General features: G+C 45.6%; 1 protein-coding gene across 1 annotated transcript in view; it reads right to left on the bottom strand.

The window, feature by feature from the left end:
• Positions 1-286: 286 nt before the first annotated feature.
• Positions 287-22,384, bottom strand: part of LOC106610063 (deoxycytidylate deaminase) — a 49,320-nt gene continuing 27,222 nt past the window's right edge. Inside the window, exons 5-6 of the mRNA XM_014209192.3 lie at positions 6,389-6,485; positions 287-706 (exon numbers count right to left, since the gene is read on the bottom strand). Coding sequence (XP_014064667.1) covers positions 625-706; positions 6,389-6,485 — 179 coding nt within the window. The 3' untranslated portion in view covers positions 287-624. The remainder of the gene's footprint in view (positions 707-6,388; positions 6,486-22,384) is intronic.

Raw genomic sequence — 22,384 nt, 5'->3', positions numbered from 1 at the left:
CTTGGCAACGCAAGCAGAACATGGCGTCCGTGAAATTGCACAGCATAGTTTAGTGTGGGGCATTGAATTGACATGCATATTCACAGTATTACACACGCACACACACCACTTCATGTCCAGCAGATCTCTGCTTGGATATTACGTGTCTTTTGAGGAATTGGAGGTTATGTCAATGTAGAGTACTTCTACCACCTGATTACACCTCTATTCAAAGTAATAACTAAAAAGAACGAAAGACAAAGCTAAAGCAGTTTCTATATTTTTGCATAAACACTGTACACTTGAATGATTGTAAAACATTGCTCAGTTTATTTGATTGACATTGCATGTGCAGCACACAATGTGTTTAGTGTTTCAGTACTCCCACCATTTGTGACATTGTCTAACATTTAGAATGACTAAAACAGTGACGATTGGAATAGTATCCTGACTATATAAAAAAAAAAAAAGGTTTCGCACTGAAAAAGACAAACAAAATCTTTACAATGAATGTTTATATGATTTAACATTTACAGTAGAGATATCCTTGAGTTCCTCTGGTCGTGGTAGGTTGTTTGGGGAGACGTAGACATCAAAGCACCCACTCTTTCTTTCCCTCTTCTTTCTTTCTCAAGGTGAGTGTATTCAGCCTGTTCCGTTGAACATCTCAGAGTGGTTAATAGAATTAAAATCGATGACAATCTTGTTTCGCTTGGGCTTGAACTGCCTGCGAACAAACAGACACAGAGAGAGAGAGAGCGCGATGAGAAAAGGAGAGAAAGCAAGTCACTCTTTGTGAAGCTATGAACCTTTCCGGAACTTTTGAGTCAGAGACAGGAGAGGGGGAGAGGCAGCAGCGACAAAGATGAAGGGATGGGAGACAGGTAAAAAAAAATTAAAAAAAAGAGAGAAAGAAAGAAGAAACTCAGCTTCCAGATTTTCTTTCCTCCTGCGCCCAGGAAGGAGCTCTGGGGGATCCAATTACCCACAAGCCGCCTGGGGAGAAGGGGTGTAGGGTGGAGCGGCCGCCCCCTCGAGGAGGTAATGACAGGGACCAGGGAGGCATTCTGCCCCTTTATCGCCGCAACCCCCTGCCGAGGTCCCCAATACCAGCAGAGAGTAGACTCCTCCTGTCCTCATCACTCTCTTATGTCTCTTTACTTATCTCTCGCTGTCCCTCTTTCTCAGTCCCCATGCCTGGACTCCCCGTACAGACCTGAGGCTGTATAGTTAGATCAGGTCTATTAGCAGGACCCCTGGATCTGTCCCAGGACCCCTGGATCTGCACTCCACCCTGTGTGGCTCAAGCGCATCACAGGCTACATCCCAAATGGCACCCTATATAGTGCATTACTTTTGACCAGTGCCTAGGGTACCACTTGGGACGTAAAAAGTTTTGTAGCACAACAGCTACCATTACCGCAGTGAAATGGCAGGCCACTAGCCTTTCTGGAGGCTTTTTATAAAGTAGTTTCTTAACACCTTGTCGTGGCGTACGTGCCCAAGCAGAAGAGAAGAGGCACTGTAGCGTGTCACAGTACACCACTGCACAACACACTAAAAGCCTTGCTGCCTTTTAAAATGCCACCACTATTAGTGCTCCACGACACCTTTCTTTCTGAAGACTGAGACCCACCGTACTGCACATACACACCCTTAGCCTGTTCACAGGCTGCTTGCCACCTGCCTTTAAATCCCAAGGCCAAAGACGTTCTCACTCAATCAAATCAAAATGTTATTTGTCCCATGCGCCAAATACAACAGGTGTAGACCTTACCGTGAAATGCTTACTTACAAGACCTTAAACAACAATGCATATTTTTTTTTAAGTAAGAAAATACTTGCGAAAAAAAAGTTACAAAATAACGAGGCTATATACAAGGGGTACCGGTACCGTGTCAATGTGTTGGGGTACAGGTTAGTCAAGGTAATTCAGGTAATATGTAAAGTACCAGTCAAAAGTTCGGACACACCTACCCATTCAAGGGTTTTTCTTTATTTTTACTATTTTCTACATTGTAGTGAAGCCATCAAAACTATGAAACACATATGGAATCATGTAACCAAAAAAAGTGTTAAACAAAATATATTTTATATTTGAGAATCTTCAAAGTAGCCATCCTTAGCCTTGTCAGATTTTCACACTCTTGGCATTCTCTCAACCAGCTTCATGAGGTAGTCACCTGGAATACATTTCAATGAACAGGTACGCCTTGATAAGTGAATTTGTTTTTCTTTCCTTAATGCGTTTGAGCCAATCAATTGTGTTGTGATAAGGTAGGGGGGTATACAGAAGATGGACCTTTTTGGTAGAAGACCAAGTCCATATTATGGCAAGAACAGCTCAAATAAGCAAAGAGAAACAACAGCATCATTACTTTAAGACAGTCAATACGGAACATTTCAAGAACTTTGAAAGTTTCTTCAAGTGCAGTCGCAAAAACCATCAAGCCCTATGGAACTGGCTCTCATGAGGACCGCCAAAGGTAAGGAAGACCCAGAGTTAGCTCTGCTGTAGTCCACAATCAGCTCGTCTTACTCACTGCCAGGTCTCTGACCTCCTCCCTGTCCCTGCATCGGTTTGTGATAACACTATTTACCAACAGTTGTCTACAGCTTATCATGAGGTACTCTACCTCAGGCGAACAAAACCTTGAGACTTCCTTAATATTAGAGATCACGCACCAGCTGTTGACAAATAGACCACCACCCGTCTTACCGGAGGTTGCTGTTCTGTCTTGCCGATGCACGGAAAACCCAGCCAACTGTATATTATCCATGTCCTTGTTCAGCCATGACTCAGTGAAACATAAGATATTACAGTTAATGTCCCATTGGTAGGATAGTCTCGAACGGAGCTCATCCGGTTTATTCTCCAGAGATTGCACGTTAGCCAGTAGGAGAAATGGTAAAGGCGGATTATCCACTCAAAGGCTACATTTCAGTCCACATAACATTTGACAAACTACAGTAAATTTTACAAAACACAAATTGTATTTTTCTGTAATGCCTATTTTTGGAAAGGGGAGGGTGCTCAACCAACGTGAGTCGAGGTTCTACCGAAAAAAAAAAAGTACTCATAATTGAGATTTTTTTTATTTTAAGCAGGGTTAAAAGATTAATGCTTCAGCCTTCAATGAAGGCAATAATTCCTATCTACAAATAAAGGGCAATTCAACTGGTTATACTGCGTCAACACTGATTCACTCATTCGTGTATTTTCCTCAAGGTCAAAAATGTTCCTTGAAACTTCTATTGAGTATGCGATCCAGTTAATAGTGAATTTAATACACGCTTTCGGTCCAAAATGCCAACGGATAAAGACGGAAAATAAAGAAAGAGGGATGGTGGAAAGGAGAGGAATAAAATAGTCATTGCAAACGTGTAGGACGAAGTACATGATCAGCTAGCTCAGGGATTTGGCCTAGTTTCCCAAACTGGGTAGTGGGGACCCCCCTGGGTGCACATTTTGGTTTTTGCCCTAGCACTCCACAGCTGATTTAAAATAATCAAAGCTTGATGGGGGCACCAGGACCGAGTTTTGGAAACCCTGAGCTAGAGGACAACCTGAATAGGTGTGTGTGCGCGTGCATGTAGAGGACATCCTCAATAAAACCAGCTAGTGGAGGTAACCTCTACCCCCTATGAACACATCTTCTAAGATTTCAATATATATATATTTTTTTATCAGTGGAAGTGTATGGGTACATCCCAGATGGCACCATATTCCTTGTAGAATGCACTACGTTTGACCAGAGCCTTATGGGTAGTGCCATAAAGTATGGCACTATATAAGGAACAGGGTGCCATTTGGAACGCAAACCTATATATTTTGTATTTTCTGGCTTCTTGTCTCCAGCAGTAAAAGTCTTATTTGATCTGATGAGGATGAAGTATTAAGACTGTATTTAAATACCTGAGCTGCAACCTTGTGTGTGTGTAATGTGGCTCAGCGGGAGATTTGCAAGCATGTGTAGCAGCGAAAGACATTTCAATGGGAATCAATTAAAGAAAGTTCTGCTTGTTCATGTACCTGCAAATAAGGACATGTGTTGGTGAAAAATATGCTTAATTTTTCCCAGTGTGTATATGTGTATCTATAGAGTATGTATGTATGTATGTGTTGTTCATGGTCTATACAGTGTGTTAAAGTCCTGCATCGGGTCGGATACCCATGATTCCCTGCGGTTGAGCCGCAAAGAAAATGTGGAATGAAAACATTCAACACGCGGATCGGAAATGTTTTCAATCAAGATTAAAAATAAAATACAAACCCAGGAACTTATTGTGAAGATATATTTCTTAAAGAGGAGCTAAACTTCATGATTTGGTCTAGTTTTTCGGCTTGGTCATTAAGAAATGCTGCAGCTATGACTGAAGCGAAACGAGAGAGTTGTCTTGTGGGGACCATCAATAAATGAGTTCATTAGGCCCCATTTATGGATTTCACATGACTGGGAATACAGATCTGCATCTGTTGGCCACAGATACCTTAAAAAAGGTAGGGGCGTGGATCAGAAAACCAGTCAGTATCTGGTGTGACCACCATTTACCTCATGCAGTGAGACACATCTCCTTCGTATAGAGTTGATCAGGCTGTTGATTGTGGCCTGTGGAATGTTGTCCCACTCCTCTTCAATGGCTGTGCGAAGTTCCTGGATATTGGCGGGAACTGGAACACATCGATCCAGAGCATCTCAAACATGCTCAATGGGTGATGTGTGAGTATGCAGGCCATGGAAGAACTGGGACATTTTCAGCTTCCAGGAATTGTGTACAGATCCTTGCGACATGGGGCGACATGGGGCATTGTATTATCATGCTGAAACATGGAGGTGATGGTGATGGATGAATGGCATGATAATGGGCCTCAGGATCTCGTCACGGTATCTCAGTGCATTCAAATTGGCATTGATAAAACGCAATTGTGTGTGTTTTCTGTAGTTTATGCCTGCCCATACCATAACCCCACCGCCACCATGGGGCACTCTGTTCACAACGTTGACATCAGCAAACCAGTTGCTCACACAACGCCATACACGCTGTCTGCCATCTGCCCAGTACAGTTGAAACCAGGATTCATCTCCAGCGTGCCAGTGGCCATCGAAGGTGAGCACTGCGGTCAGGTCAAGACCCTGGTGAGGATGATGAGCACGCAGATTAGCTTCCCTGAGACAGTTTGAGCAGAAATTCTTCAGCTGTTCAAACCCACAGTCTGGGTGGTTGGTCGGATGTGGAGGTCCTGGGCTGGCGTGGTTACAAGTGGTCTGTGGTTGTGAGGCTGGTTGGACTTACTGCCAAATTCTCTAAAAACAGAGACGGCTTATGGTAGAGAAATTTTTCTCTGGCAACAGCTCTGGAGGACTTTCTTGCAGTCAGCATGCCAATTGAACACTTCCTCAAAACTTGAGACATCTGTGGCATTGTGTTCTGTGACAACTGCACATTTTAGAGTGGCCTTTTATTGTCCCCAGCATAAGGTGCACCTGTGTAATGATCACGCTGGTTATTAAGCGTCTTGATATGCCACACCTGCCAGGTGCATGGATCATCTTGGCAAAGGAGAAATGCTCACTAACAGGGATGTAAACACATCTGTGCATAACATTTGAGAGAAATAAGCTTTTGTGAGTGTGGAACATTTCTGGGATCTTTTATTTCAGCTCATGAAACACGAGACCAACACAACATGTTGCGTTTATATTTTTGTTCAGTATAGAATATGTAGAGACAGAGACATGACACAATATCAAAATATCTATCTGCTCCTTTCATCACACCTCTTTCCACCCATTCACCACCCCTCTCTTCCCCCCCAACCACTCAATCCTGTGTTGTTTGTGAGAGCAGATTGGCAGCAGGTAGTTAGTTGTAGGCTGTATGGGGTCTGGTGCAGTCTGGAACTGCTGACCTCCCAGTAGTCCCAGGACAGCTCGTTAGTGGGTAGGATTTACACCCCTGAAACAACCTCCATATCCAGGCACTAACCCCCCCCCCCCATCACACACCATGCCCCAACCCTCTGACACGCATGTATACAGGTTCAAAATGACACATGTAACTCTGAGGGGAACGCCATCTAAGCTCCAACCCTGTTTGTTTGGAACCTCTTCTCACAGAACTGTCAGCCCTCTTTGGCTGGCAGATGTCAATTAAGTCATCCACACTCCTCTCCCCTCCATCCCCTCAATCCAGGAGCAACACACACACACACACACACACACACACACACACACACACACACACACACACACACACACACACACACACACACACACACACACACACACACACACACACACACACACACACACACACACACACACACACACACACACACACACGCACACACACGCACACACACACACACACACACACACACACACACACGGCGGCTCAGGAGACTCACTTGTATTCGATCCCTGCCAAGTTAAGCAGCCGTCTGGAGGCAGTCATTTCAGGGATGTCGTGGTACTTGTCTGACAAATAAATCACATCCTTTATACCTGTAGGTAAGAGACAGCGAGGGGAAAGAGGGAGGGATGAATGGAGGGGAAAATAGAGGGAGAGAGAGAGTCAATTATCTATCGGACAGGCTCGGGATGATGGTGAGTGGTGACTAAGGGAGGGAGGGAGGCCTCAGTAAACCCTGCAGAGTAGAGAGGGAGGAGGGGTGCAATTTTGAGTGTGTGTACTGTATGGGGGCGGTCGATAAACCCTCAACAGCAGGCCGAGTCTAATACCGAGAACTAAAGACGAAGCAGGAAATCTACCAACCCCAGCTGTCATCTTTAAAAGCACCCCCTTCCCGCTTAATGGAGGTGTGTGTGTGTGTGTGTGTGTGTGTGTGTGTGTGTGTGAGAGGGACTAAGCGCTATACAACAGGGCCTGGCTCAATTAGTATATCTACCGTACCATCATGCTTGGGAGGTCCTCGGCTCCCTACACAAACACAATATACACACACACACACAATATCACTCTGGCAAAAAGGTCACATACAGCGGGTGCCCGCCTTATCTGCCAACACCCCACTGAAACCCCCCTAAACTGCAGAGATAGGATTGGTTGTCCCCCATGGCTCTGTGCTGGGCCCGCCTGATATCTTCCCCGCATCATCAGAGCTTTAGGAGCTGCTGGCTCAATCCGGCTCAGCGTTACCCAGCATGGCTTCCCAGTCTCACCTACCCTGTATTATCGGACAGTTTCATCTGCGGGAAACTGTGAAAGAACCGGTATTTATCCTGTGATCCGCTGAGGGGAGACCACGCAGAGTGAATTCTATTCACCACAGTAGATAAAGAGCGACTGACTATAGGGCTGGCTGGTGCTGTTAGCAGCACTATCTATACAGGGAGTGAAAGACAGGCTAGCCTCTAGCATAGTGGTTTACCCCTTCCAGTAGACAAACAGTGGCGATAATATCCACTCAACTGGTATGAACTGGACTGTTTTGCTCATCATACTCTCTTCACTTTGTATCACACCAGTTACATTTACATTTAAGTCATTTAGCAGACGCTCTTATCCAGAGCGACCCACAAATTGGTGCATTCACCTTATAATATCCAGTGGAACAACCACTTTACAATAGTGCATCTAAATCTTTTAAGGGGGGGGGGGGGGGGTTAGAAGGATTACTTTATCCTATCCCAGGTATTCCTTAAAGAGGTGGGGTTTCAGGTGTCGTACAGTTACTACTCCGATCGCTGATGTTAACAGAAGTGAAATGCCAGCATGTGGAGCTACTGAAATCTAACTAATCACAGTAAAGCAGTGGTTCTTAATTCTGGTCCTGGTAATCCAGGGTGCATATGTGTTTGCCCTAATACTACACCACTACACTCGTCGTCAAACCTTTTACTAGTGGAATCAGGTGTGTAGTGTAGAAACACTGGTCTGAACCGACTACAAAAGCGAAGCTTACTTCACAACAACTATACAGACTATTCAAAAGAAACATTAGCAGCGAATAAACATGTACGAAAATACAACAAAGCATATGTGAATGTGTGCAGCGATGCTGCCTGGCCTAACAATGGATCAGATAAATAGATAAAACGCACAAAGCCTCGCTTCTCCCGAGTGGAAGTATTGTTTGCAGCCGTAGAAGGCCACAGAGTGCAGAGACAGTACGTGGGCCGAGTTCCTTTATTCATAAATCACCCGCTGAAAATAATATCTCTGATATTTGGATTTGCATATAAGGTATTATCATTATTCCTAGGTGTATTGGTTTTGAAAAGCACAGAGATGCAACGAGTGTGAATCGACATCCTTAAAAAAAGAATTAAAAAAAACCACCTATGACATTCTTGGGAAGAACTTGTACACCGCTAAGAAAACTGTTCCCCGTAAAAATAAATAACCGCACACATATAAATAAAACATTTAATCAAACTTGCTTACTTATTGAAGTAATGTCCGGGTGTGAGTTTGCATATGGTAGCAGTCTGAAAGGGGATAATGCCAGTGTTCCAAATGTATAGCCAATAAACAAACCATGAATAAAAATGCACACACAATGGACTGTCAATATTCCCTAGTGAGAGATCTGCAGGATTTGGCATTCACGCTTGGCTGACTCCGCTGGGGTGTGATGGAAGGGGAATAATGATTGGTGACGGTGAGGGTGAGGGCCACAGGGTGTCTGTGTGCTCCAGCAGTAGGTGTTGCTCATGCTGTCAGACCACCATGACTCTTAAGTAGCACAGAGGGGGGGGGGGAAATCAGGGAGATGGCTTGAAATTACACTGGTTTATTTTGGCAGAGAAATGCGTGTGTGTGATGTCCTTACTATGTAATTGGGCAACTGGGAATTTCGTTTTGATGTGTGTAAGGAAGGCTCGGGCTGCGTGTGTGTGTTCTGTGGGCCGAGATATGGTCGTTTGGGGGTGCAGTGGTTATGAAGTGGGGCTTCACTGCCTCACAGCTCTAATAAGAAGGCAAAGCCTCTAGAGGATCCAAGATCAGCCCAACCAACAGCCTGGAGTTAACAGGCTGCAGCATGGAGAAGTGGTGTGTGTTTCTGTTTGAAAGCGCTGCTCCCAAGAGAGAAAAGATCCAATATCCGCACTGCTTGAGACAGACACCGTTTCAGATAACCTTCTGCACCAAACGGGGAGCTTTACAAGTCGCCAAGGACAGGAGCTTTAGTCTAGCGTACGGTAGCCGATACACATCATTTAAAAAAGCAAATGGGATGAAATTAAACTAGTCCTTCTAAAACACATCCTTCAGAGCCAAGATGGGGGGGGGGGGGGGGGTGTAATGGGAGGTTTGCTTTACGACCATAGAGATGGGGTTGTGTGAGTGTCGGAATTTGGTCAAGCAGCAGCGGCCAGCCCAGTCTCAGCCCTTCTGCCTATGCTTCTACTATCAGTCTCCCTGTCCCTGTGTACTGTCCAAATACAGACAAAAGAAATACAACAGAGATCAGATGTTCCTAGATGGGGTTCTGAGTCTGACAGCTTGAGATGCCAGTCGTAGTCATGTTAGAAAAGGAGGTGCGGAATTGAACAAATGTACTATTGAAAATCACCCACCACAATTTCTCTTTCCACTGATCTATAGTGAAGCAACAGAGGAAAACAGATCCAGATTTTAAATATAAAACGTAAAGGAAAATATCTTTAAATAAAGCACATTTGCTTTCTCTATGTCGGTGAGATATATTTTTGTGAAGTATACTGAAGGTGATATGCACATCCCAACCTTTAGAAAACCGATGTAAATGTAGAAGCCCTGCACGGCACAATGTATAATTTATCATGTCTGTAAAAACATAAATAGCCCTTTATCCATCTCTACCCGTTGCCAAGACAACAGACTAGCAATAAAGAAAAGAAAATGTTATAGATTGAAGACTGAGAAACAATATATTTGAACTGATAATCGACCGCAAAGCATGGTGGACTACCCAGTACATCACTGAGGCCGAGCTCCCTGCCATCCAGGATCTCTAGATCAGGCGGTGTCAAAGGAAGGCCCGAAATTGCCAAAGACCAAAACAATAAACTGTTCACTCTGCTACCATCCGGCAAATGTCACCGGATCATCAAATCTCGGACCAACAGGCTCCGAGGCAGCTTCTACCCCCAAGCCATAAGAATGCGAAATAGTTAATTGAATGGTTACCCTGAGTATCTGCATCGACCCCATCTTGCACCGACTCTATGCAGACTCACAAAGACGAATATATTGCAGCTCAAAAATGTATGTACTGTAATTTCCGGACTATAAGCCGCAACATTTTTCCCACGCTTTGAACCTCGCGGCTTAAACAATGACACGGCTAATATACTGCTCAAAAAAATAAAGGGAACACTTAAACAACACAATGTAACTCCAAGTCAATCACACTTCTGTGAAATCAAACTGTCCACTTAGGAAGCAACACTGATTGACAATAAATGTCACATGCTGTTGTGCAAATGGAATAGACAACAGGTGGAAATTATAGGCAATTAGCAAGACACCCCCAATAAAGGAGTAGTTCTGCAGGTGGTAACCACAGACCACTTCTCAGTTCCTATGCTTCCTGGCTGATGTTTTGGTCACTTTTGAATGCTGGCGGTGCTTTCACTCTAGTGGTAGCATGAGACAGAGTCTACAACCCACACAAGGGGCTCAGGTAGTGCAGCTCATCCAGGATGGCACATCAATGCGAGCTGTGGCAAGAAGGTTTGCTGTGTCTATCAGCGTAGTGTCCAGAGCATGGAGGCGCTACCAGGAGACAGGCCAGTACATCAGGAGACGTGGAGGAGGCCGTAGGAGGGCAACAACCCAGCAGCAGGACCACTACCTCCGCCTTTGTGCAAGGAGGAGCACTGCCAGAGCCCTGCAAAATGACCTCCAGCAGGCCACAAATGTGCATGTGTCTGCTCAAACGGTCAAACAGACTCCATGAGGGTGGTATGAGGGCCCGACATCCACAGGTGGGGGTTGTGCTTACAGCCCAACACCGTGCAGGACGTTTGGCATTTGCCAGAGAACACCAAGATTGGCAAATTCGCCACTGGCGCCCTGTGCTCTTCACAGATGAAAGCAGGTTCACACTGAGCACATGTGACAGACGTGACAGTCTGGAGACGCCATGGAGAACGTTCTGCTGCCTGCAACATCCTCCAGCATGACTGGTTTGGCGGTGGGTCAGTCATGGTGTGGGGTGGCATTTCTTTGGGGGGCCGCACAGCCCTCCATGTGCTCGCCAGAGGTAGCCTGACTGCCATTAGGTACCGAGATGAGATCCTCAGACCCCTTGTGAGACCATATGCTGGTGCTGTTGGCCCTGGGTTCCTCCTAATGCAAGACAATGCTAGACCTCATGTGGCTGGAGTGTGTGAGCAGTTCCTGCAAGAGGAAGGCATTGATGCTATGGACTGGCCCGCCCGTTCCCCAGACCTGAATCCAATTGAGCACATCTGGGACATCATGTCTCGCTCCATCCACCAACACCACGTTGCACCACAGACTGTCCAGGAGTTGGCGGATGCTTTAGTCCAGGTCTGGCAGGAGATCCCTCAGGAGACCATCCGCCACCTCATCAGGAGCATGCCCAGGCGTTGTATGGAGGTCATACAGGCACGTGGAGGACACACACTACTGAGCCTCATTTTGACTTGTTTTAAGGACATTACATCGAAGTTGGATCAGCCTGTAGTGTGGTTTTCCACTTTAATTTTGAGTGTGACTCCAAATCCAGACCTCCATGGGTTGATAAATTGGATTTCCATTGATTATTTTTGTGTGATATTGTTGTCAGCACATTCAACTATGTAAAGATAAAAGTATTTAATACGATTATTTCATTCATTCAGATCTAGGATGTGTTATTTTACTGTTCCCTTTATTTTTTTGAGCAGTGTATATGGATTTTTCCCGCTTTCAATTTTTTTTCTCAAAAAAAAAAACACATTCTGTGACGTGCTCAGTTTTTTGGCGGCATGAAGCTTTCATTAGACCAATGAAATTGCCGAACGGGTTAAGGTCAAACAACTTTTTTGTTTACTGTTTAGATTAAATCGAGCGCTCTCAAACTTCCCATCATTCTGATTACGGTAGTCATTTTGTCACCCTCATCATGGCAAAGACACAGAGAAATGCATATGATGCAGCTTTCAAGTTGAAGGCGATTGATCTGGCTGTTGGAAAAGGAAATAGAGCTTCTGCACGGGAGCTTGGTCTTAGTGAGTCGATAAGATGTTGGAAACAGTAGCGTGAGGAATTGACTCAGTGCAAAAAGACAACTAAAGCTTACTGCTAATTTTGAATTTTTTGTTACAAGCTGTGTTTCGTTAAAGCCTATTTATTTTTGTTACAAGCCGTGTTTCGTTAAAGCCTATTTATTTTTGTTACAAGCCGTGTTTCGTTAAAGCCTGTGTAAAGTTGATTTGTTTCAATGTACCGGTAGGCACCTGCGGCTTATAGACATGTGCGGCTTATTTATGTTCAAAATAATATATATTTTTTAATTCAGTGGGTGCGGCTTATATTCAGGTGCGCTCAATAGTCCGGAAATGACGGTATGTAAACTCTGCAAAAAAAGAAACGTCCCTTTTTCAGGACCCTGGCTTTCAAAGATAATTCGTAAAAATCTAAATAACTTCACAGATCATTGTAAAGGGTTTAAACACTGTTCCCCATGCTTGTTCAATGAACCATAAACATTTAATGAACATGCACCTGTGGAACGGTCGTTAAGACACTAACAGCTTACAGATGGTAGGCAATTAAGGTCACAGTTATGAAAACTTAGAACACTAAAGAGGCCTTTCTACTGACTCTGAAAAACACCAAAAGAAAGATGCCCAGGGTCCCTGCTCATCTGCGTGAACGTGCCTTAGGCATGCTGCAAAGAGGCATGAGGACTGCAGATGTGACCAGGGCAATAAATTGCAATGTCTGTACTGTGAGACGCCTAAGACAGCGCTACAGGGAGACAGGATGGACAGCTGATCGTCCTCGCGGTGGCAGGCCACGTGTAACAACACCTGCACAGGATCGGAACATCCGAACATCACACCTGCAGGACAGGTACAGGATGGCAACAACTGCCCGAGTTACACCAGGAACGCACAATCCCTTCAGCAGTGCTCAGACTGTCCGCAATAGGCTGAGGCTGGACTGAGGGCTTGTAGGCCTGTTGTAAGGCAGGTCCTCACCAGACATCACCGGCAACAACGTCGCCTGGACTCACCGTCGCTGGACCAGACAGGACTGGCAAAAAGTGCTCTTCACTGACGAGTCACGGTTTTGTCTCACCAGGGGTGATGGTCGGATTCGCGTTTATCGTCGAAGGAATGAGCATTACACCGAGGCCTGTGCTCTGGAGCAGGATCGATTTGGAGGTGGAGCGTCCGTCATGGTCTGGGGCAGTGTGTCACAGCATCATTGGACTGAGCTTGTTGTCATTGCAGACAATCTCAACACTGTGCATTACATGGAAGACATCCTCCTCCCTCGTGATACCCTTCCTGCAGGCTCATCCTGACATGACCCTCCAGCATGACGATGCCACCAGCCATACTGCTTGTTCTGTGCGTGATTTCCTGCAAGACAGGAGTGTCAGTGTTCTGCCATGGCCAGCGAAGAGCCCGGATCTCAATCCCACTGAACACGGCTGGGACCTGTTGGATCGGAGAGTGAGGGCTAGGGCCATTCCCGCCCCAGAAATGTCCGGGAACTTGCAGGTGCCTTGGTGGAAGAGTGGGGTAACATCTCACAGCAAGAACTGGGATATCTGGTGCAGTCCATGAGGAGATGATGCACTGCAGTACTTAATGAAGCTGGTGGCCACACCAGATACTGACTGTTACTTTTGACCCCCCCTTTGTTCAGGGACACATTATTACATGTCTGTGGAACTTGTTCAGTTTGTCTCAGTTGTTGAATCTTGTTATGTTCATACAAATATTTACACATGTTAAGTTTGCTGAAAATAAACGTAGTTGACAGTGAGAGGACGTTTCTTTTTTTGCTGAGTTTATCTATGTATGTATGTGTATATATGCATGTGCGTGTATATATGCATGTATATATGTATATATGTGTATTTATGCATGTTTGTGTATATATGTATGTATGTGTATATACATATATCTCTCTCACACACACACACACACACACACACACACACACACACACACACACACACACACACACACACACACACACACACACACACACACACACACACACACACACACACACACACACACACACACACACACACACACACACACACACACAGTACCAGTCAAAAGTTTGGACACCTATTAATTATAGGGTTTTTCTTTTTTACTATTTTCTACAATGTAGAATAGTGAAGGCATCAAGACTATGAAATAACACATATGGAATCATGTAGTAACCAAAAAATGTGTTAAACAAATCAAAATATATTTTATATTAGAGATTCTTCAAAGTAGCCACCTTTTGCCTTGATGACAGCTTTAAAACACTTATTTTTTAACTCTGCATTGTTGGGAAGGGCTTGTAAACAAGTATTTCATTGTAAAGTCTAGACCCGTCATATTCGGCGCATGTGACTAATCAAATGTTATTGGACATTGTTGTTATGTAACTAACCAGTAACACCGGAATACTAGCGACAAGTCAATGAATGGGATGGAAAACTCTAGTTGGAACCAGAGGCAGTTTGAGTTGTAAAAAACGCAACATTATGGAACGTTCCACAACAGTGACTTAAGTGGACGGGAGGGCAGTTTAAGTAATTCAGAAGAGGGAGGAGGGTAGGGTAGCTAGCCATTTGGGACCAGACTAAAACTTTGGAACATTTCAAATTAGCCCACTCTGCGAGAGTGGTAGTTGGTGACAGACACTGTGAGAGAGTTTGTGTGTGCGGGTGAATGCCTGAGAGCGTGTGCCTGTGACAGACATGCTCGACCCCTCGTCAGCGTCAGCCCAAAGTGACAAGATGGCAGAGAAGGATGGCAGGCAGGCGCTGGGGAGTCAGTCCAAGCCCAATAGACTGAGGAGGCTCCCATAAATCCATGTTTAACGCATCCTTTTGACCAGCTACGGAAAGAAAAGAGGGAGTGAAGGAGAGAGTGAGGAAAAGAGAGGAATATGAGGCAAGAAAAGTAAAAGAAAAAAAGGAGGAGAGAGGGGGGCCTAATACGTGGCAGTCGAGAGACCAAATGAGAGAGGAGAGAGAGAGAAGGCAAGGGAAATCCGAAGTGAGGAAGAAAGCGGCCTCTCGATATGGCTAAGTGGAAGGATGGGCATCATCTTACGAGTTCCAACATAGTGACTTCTACCGTGATTATCTTTACTTTTTTTTGTACAGAAAGTTCATATTATTGTCACAGATGACCGCCGAAGCACTTCTGGACATCAGATCGACAGCTACTAACCTAGATTTTGACTTCAACTCTGACTCAGCTGTTCCACTGTTCATACCGAACCCTATTCCTTTGTTCCATGGCCTACCATGGGCTACCAAAATGCTGCAGGCATAGACGTGGGAGACGAGGTGGAGTCCTGGTGAAATTGAGGCGAAGTGAAAACCCGAACGGCGCTCCCTTCCGTTCGATTTGCAAATCACCTGAGAATAACATGGATGAGCTTCGATCGAGAGTCTCCTATCAGAGAGACTTTAAAAGCTGTAACATTATATGTCTTACTGAAACGTGGCTGGATGATGACGCTATGCACGTAGTACACTGTGGATTCTCCATGCAGCGGCTGGATCGGACGGCAGCGTCGGGAAGTCGAAAGGAGGTGGATTGTTTTTTCAAAAGTAACTGGTTCTCCTGCTTAAAGTGTGAAGGAAATCTCTAGCTTTTGCACACCTGGTATATAATAGGTCATTGTAAGCTGCAGACCCTTTTACCTACCAAGAGAGTTCTAATTTGTAATTATCACAGCTGTCTACATCCCTTCTGACACTCAAACTGTATGGGGCCATAAACAAAAACTGCTCACCCAAAAGAAGCATTTCTGGTGGGCGAAGACTAACGTTGGGAGACTTGAAACTGTTCTACCACACTTCTACCGAGACGTCTCCTGCGCCACTAGGGGGCGCTAAAACTACCCACAGAAACGTACACAAGGCCCTCCCTCGTCCACCTTTCGGAAAATCTGACCATGACTCCATTCTCCTGCTTACAAACAAAAGCTCAAACAGGAAGTACAGTGACGCACTCAATACGGAAGTGGTTGGATAAAGCAGACGCGAGGCTACAAGACTGTTTGCTAGTACAGACTGGGATATGTTCCGGGATTCATCTGATAGCATTGAGGAGTTTACCACAAAAGTCACAGGGTTCATCAATAAGTGCATAGATAATGTAATCCCCACAGTGACTATAAGAACGTATACAAACCAAAAACCATGTATTACAGGAAATATCAGAGCTGGGCTAAAGGCTAGAGCTATCGCTTACAAGGAACAGGACATGGACGCATACAAGAAAGCCCGCTATGACCTCCGACAAGACATCAAACATGCAAAAGGACAATATAGGAAGGTGGAATCCTATTATACCGTCTCCGATGTTCGTCGTTTGTGGCTGGGCTTACAGATGATAACGGATTACAAATGGAAACCCAGCCATGAGTAGCCCAGCAATTTAGAACTCCCAAACGAGCTACATGCCTTTTATGCTTGCGTTGAGGAATATAACACTGTGCCTTGCGTGAAAGCCCATGTTTTTCCGGATTACTGTGCTCACTCGCTCTTTGTGGACGATGTGAGCAAAACGTTCACAAGGTCGCCGGGTCAGACGGAATACCAGGCCGTGGTCACAAAGCATGCGCAGACCAGCTGGCAAGTGTCTTCACATACATTTTCTCTCCTTGTCCCAGTCTGTAATCCCAACATGTTTCAAGATGACTACCATTATCCCTGTTCCCAAGAGCTCCAAGGTAACCTGCCTAAATGACTATCGCCCTGTAGTCATGACCCAAATCAACACCATCATTCTAGACACCCTAAACCCACTCAAATTAGCATACCGCCCCAACAGATCCACAGATGATGCAATTTCTGGACAAGAAGGGAAATAACTTTGAGAATATATAGTCCCCTCCAAGCTAGGGACACTGAGACTGAACCCCTCCCTCTGCAACTGGATCCTGGACTTCCTGACGGGCCCTGTGGTGAGGGTAGGCAACAACACCTCCGCCACGTTGACCCTCAACACGGGGGCCGCTCAGGGGTGTTTGCTCAGTACTCCCTGTTCACCCACGACTGCGTGGCACTGCACGACTCCGATATCATCGAGTTTGCGGACGACACGACAGTGGTAGGCCTGATCCCGGACGGAAATGAGTCAGCCTACAGGGAGGTGGTCAGAGACTTAGCAGTGTGGTGCCAGAACAACAACCTCTCCCTCAACGTCAGTAAGACCAAGGACCTGATTGAGACAATAGGAGAAACAAGGGAGTGCACGCCCCCATCCACATCAACAGGGCTGTTGTGGCGCGGGTCGAGAGCTTCAAGTTCCTTGGCGTCCACATCACTAAGGACCTAACATGGTCCACACATACCCGTGAAGAGGGCACGGCAGCGCCTCTTCCACCTCAGGAGGCTGGAAAGATTTTTCATGGGCCCTCGGCTCCTCAAAGTTCTACAGCTGAACCATCGAGAGCATCTTGACGAGCAGATTCACCGCTTGGTATGGCAAATGCACCGCCCTTGACAGCAAAGTGCTACAGAGGGTGGTGCGGACAGCCTAGTACATCACTTGGGCCAAGCTCCCTGCATTTCAGGACCTCTATATCAGGCGGCGTCAGAGGAAGGCCCCAAAAATTGTCAAGACTCCAGCCACCCAAGCCATAGACTGTTCACTCTGCTACTGTCCAGCAAACAGTACAGGCTCCAACAAATATTCTACCCACAAGCCATTAGACTGCTAAATAGTGAATTAATGGTACCTGAACTATCTTCCACTGGCCCTATGCACACTCACTAGACTATACACTGAGTGTACAAAACATTAGGAACACCTTAATATTGAATTGCACCCCTTTTGCCCTCAGAACAGCCTAAATTCTTCTGGGCATGGACTCTACAAGGTGTCGAAAGTGTTCCACAGGGATGCTGGCCGATGTTGACTCCAATGCTTACTACAGTTGTCAAGTTGGCTGGATGTCCTTTGGATGGTTGACCCTTCTTGATACACACAGGAAACTGTTGAGTGTGAAAAACCCAACAGCATTGCAGTTCTTGGCACACTCAAACGGTGTGCCTGGCACCTACTACTTTACCCTGTTCAAAGGCACTTAAATATTTTGTCTTGTTCATTCACCCCCCGAATGGCACATCTCAATTGTCTCAAGGCTTAAAAATCATTCTTTAACCAGACTCCTACCTTTCATCTACACTGAGTGGATTTAACGAGTGACATCAATAAGTGATTGTAGCTTTCACCTGGTCAGTCTTTGTCATGGAGAGAACAGTGTATACACACACACTACATTGACACTCCCACACACATTAACTACATACGCGCACACAAACATTCTGTCAAAATACATAAACATCTAGTGGAAAGCTACTGCTACTCTGTCCTTTATTTTATTATTATTTATCCTGATTCCTAGTCACTTCACCCTGCCTTAATGTATATACACTACATGACCAAAAATGTGTGGACACTTGCTCGTCAAACATTTCATTCCAAAATCATGGGCATAAATATGGTGTTGGTCCCTGTTTGCTGCTATAACAGTCTCAACTCTTCTGGGAAGGCTTTCCACTAGATGTTGGAACATTGAAGCAGGAACTTGCTTCCATTAAGAAACAAGCATTAGTGAGTTCAGGTACTGATGTTGGGCGATTAAGTGTGGCTCACAGTCGGCGTTCCAATTCATCCCAAAGCTGGTTGATGGGGTTTAGGTCAGGGCTCTGTGCAGGCCAGTCAAGTTCTTCCACACCGATCTCGACAAACCATTTCTGTATGGACCTCACGTTGTGTACATTGTCATGCTGAAACAGGAAAGAGCCTTCATCAAAATGTTGCCACAAAGTTGGAAGCACAGAATGTCTATGCTGTAGCGTTTAGATTTCCCTTCACTAGAACTAAGGGGCCTAGCCCGAACCATGAAAAACAGCCCCAGACCATTATTCCTCCTCCACCAAACGTTACAGTTGGCACTGCATTTGGGCAGGTAGCGTTCTTCTGGCATCCCCCAAACCCAGATTTGTCCGTCAGACTGACAGATGGTGAAGCGAGATTCATCACTCCAGAGAACGCGTTTCCATTGCTCCAGAGTCCAACAGCATCGAGCTTTACACCACTCCAGCCAACGCATGGTGATCTTGGGTTTCCATGGCCGAGCAGCTGCACACAAGCCTATTTCATTAAGCTCTTGACAAAACAGTTATTGTGCGGAGGTTGCTTCCAGAGGCAGTTTGGAACTCTGTAGTGAGTGTTGCAACTGAGGATAGACGATATTTACGCGCTACGAGCTTCAGCACTCGCCGGTCCCGTTCTGTGAGCTTGTGTGGCCTACCACTTTGCGGCTGAGCTGTTGTTGCTCCTAGACATTTCCACTTCACAATAACAGCACTTACAGTTGACCGGGGCAGCTCTACCAGGGCAGAAATGTAACAAACTGACTTGCCACGTTGAAAGTCACTGAGCTCTTCAGTATGTTTGGCTGTGGAGATTGCATGGCTGTGTCTCTCGATTTTATACACCTGTCATCAACAGCCAAATCCAGTCATTTTGAAGGGGTGTCCACAATTTTGAAGGGGTGTATATATAGTGTATCTACCTCATACCTCCTACCTCTCCACATTGATCTGGTACTGGTACTCCCTGTGCAGTTGAAAGCGGAAGTTTACATACACTTAGGTTGGAGTCATTAAAACTCGTTTTTCAACCACTCCACAAATTTCTTGTTAACAAACTAGTTTTGACAAGTCGGTTAGGACATCTACTTTGTGCATGACAACAATTTTTTACAGACAGATTATTTCACTTATAATTCACTGTATCACAATCCCAGTGGGTCAGAAGTTTACATACACTAAGTTGACTGTGCCTTTAAACAGCTTGGAGAATTCCAGAAAATTATGTCATGGCTTTAGAAGCTTCTGATAGGCTAATTGATATCATTTGAGTCAATTGGAGGTGTACCTGTGGATGTATTTCAAGGCCTACCTTCAAACTCAGTGCCTCTTTGCTTGACATCATGGGAAAATCCCAAAAAATCAGCCAAGACCTCAGAAAACAAATTGTAGACCTCCACAAGTCTGGTTCATCCTTGGGAGCAATTTCCAAACGCCTGAAGGTACCACGTTCATCTGTACAAACAATAGTACACAAGTATAAACACCATGGGACCACGCAGCCGTCATACCGCTCAGGAAGGAGACACGTTCTGTCTCCTAGAGATGAATGTACTTTGGTGCGAAAAGTGCAAATCAATCCCAGAACAGCAGCAAAGGACCTTGTGAAGACGCTGGAGGAAACAGGTACAAAAGTATCTATATCCACAGTAAAACGAGTCAGCAAGGAAGAAGCCACTGCTCCAAAACCGACATAAAAAAGCCAGACTACGGTTTGCAACTGCACATGGGGACAAAGATCGTACTTTTTGGAGAAATGTCCTCTGGTCTGATGAAACAAAAATAGAACTGTTTGGCCATAATGACCCTCGTTATTGTCGGAGGAAAAAAGTGTGAGGCTTGCAAGCTGAAGAACACCATCCCAACCATGAAGCACGGAGGTGGCAGCATCATGTTGTTGGGGTGCTTTTCTGCAGGAGGGACTGGTGCACCTCACAAAATAGATGGCATCTTGAGGATGGAAAATTGTGGATATATTGAAGCAACATCTCAAGACATCAGTCAGGAAGTTAAAGCTTGGTCGCAAATAGGTCTTCCAAATGGACATTGACCCCAAGCATACTTCCAAAGTTGTGGCAAAATGGCTTAAGGACAACAAAGTCAAGGTATTGTAGTGGCCATCACAAAGCCCTGACCTCAGTCCTATAGAACATTTTTGGGCAGAACTGAAAAAAGTGTGTGCGAGCAAGGATGCCTACAAACCTGACTCAGTTACACCAGCTCTGTCAGGAGGAATGGGCCAAAATTCACCCAACTTATTGTGGGAAGCTTGTGGAAGGCTACCCCGAAACGTTTGACCCAGGTTAAACAATTTAAAGGCAATGCTACCAAATACTAATTGAGTGTATGTAAACTTCTGACCCACTGGGAATGTGATGAAAGAAATAAAAGCTGAAATAAATAATTCTCTACTATTATTCTGACATTTCACATTCTTAAAATAAAGTGGTGATCCTACCTGACCTAAGACAGGGAATATTTACTAGGATTAAAATGTCAGGAATTGTGAAAAACTGAGTTTAAATGTATTTGGCTAAGGTGTATGTAAACTTCCAACTGTATATAGCTCCATTCTTGTGCATTTTATTCCTCGTTACCATTTTATTTTTTAACTGCATTGCTGTGAGGAGTTGTAAGCAAGCATTTCACAGTTAAGTCTACAACAGTTGTATTTGGCAAATAAAATGTTATTCGAATTTTTTTATTTCAAGTGACTTACAGGTCTTGTAATGGGCCAGTGATAAACAGGAGAGGGAGACACTATGGAGGACCATTCCAATGGGATTAGGAAAGCAACAAAAGGCCTCCAGATTAGCTAATGGGAATACAATGGGAGCGAGGCCGCTGGGAGGAGAGGGGTGAAGAGGGGCAACCAGTGAATTAGCTATGTAGACTCAGAGGACGGATAACCTGCTAGGTGTTAGGACAGTGCCGCCCGCTTGTCAACACAAATATTCTTCATTTTCTGTACAACGATCTTAAAATGGATAATGATTCCTCAATTTAAAATCCATACTGAGGCGTTAAAGCTAAATGCACCAACGCATGACTGAGCTGAGGATTGAGGAGACAGATGGTGTAACACAGCTCTCAGTATTAAAGACATAACAATACTGCCAGCGCGGGAGTCAGGCCGGACCACAGCACTGCCAGCGCGGGAGTCAGGCCGGACCACAGCACTGCCAGCGCGGGAGTCAGGCCGGACCACAGCACTGCCAGCGCGGGAGTCAGGCCGGACCACAGCACTGCCAGCGCGGGAGTCAGGCCGGACCACAGCACTGCCAGCGCGGGAGTCAGGCCGGACCACAGCACTGCCAGCGCGGGAGTCAGGCCGGACCACAGCACTGCCAGCGCGGGAGTCAGGCCGGACCACAGCACTGCCAGCGCGGGAGTCAGGCCGGACCACAGCACTGCCAGCGCGGGAGTCAGGCCGGACCACAGCACTGCCAGCGCGGGAGTCAGGCCGGACCACAGCACTGCCAGCGCGGGAGTCAGGACGGACCACAGCACTGCCAGCGCGGGAGTCAGGCCGGACCACAGCACTGCCAGCGCGGGAGTCAGGCCGGACCACAGCACTGCCAG

This window comes from Salmo salar, chromosome 08 (assembly GCF_965601325.2).
Source record: "Salmo salar chromosome 08, fSalSal1, whole genome shotgun sequence".
Classification (NCBI taxonomy): Eukaryota; Metazoa; Chordata; class Actinopteri; order Salmoniformes; family Salmonidae; genus Salmo; species Salmo salar.
The sequence above is the reverse complement of the archived record's forward strand: the minus strand, read 5'-3'. Positions and strand labels throughout refer to the sequence as shown.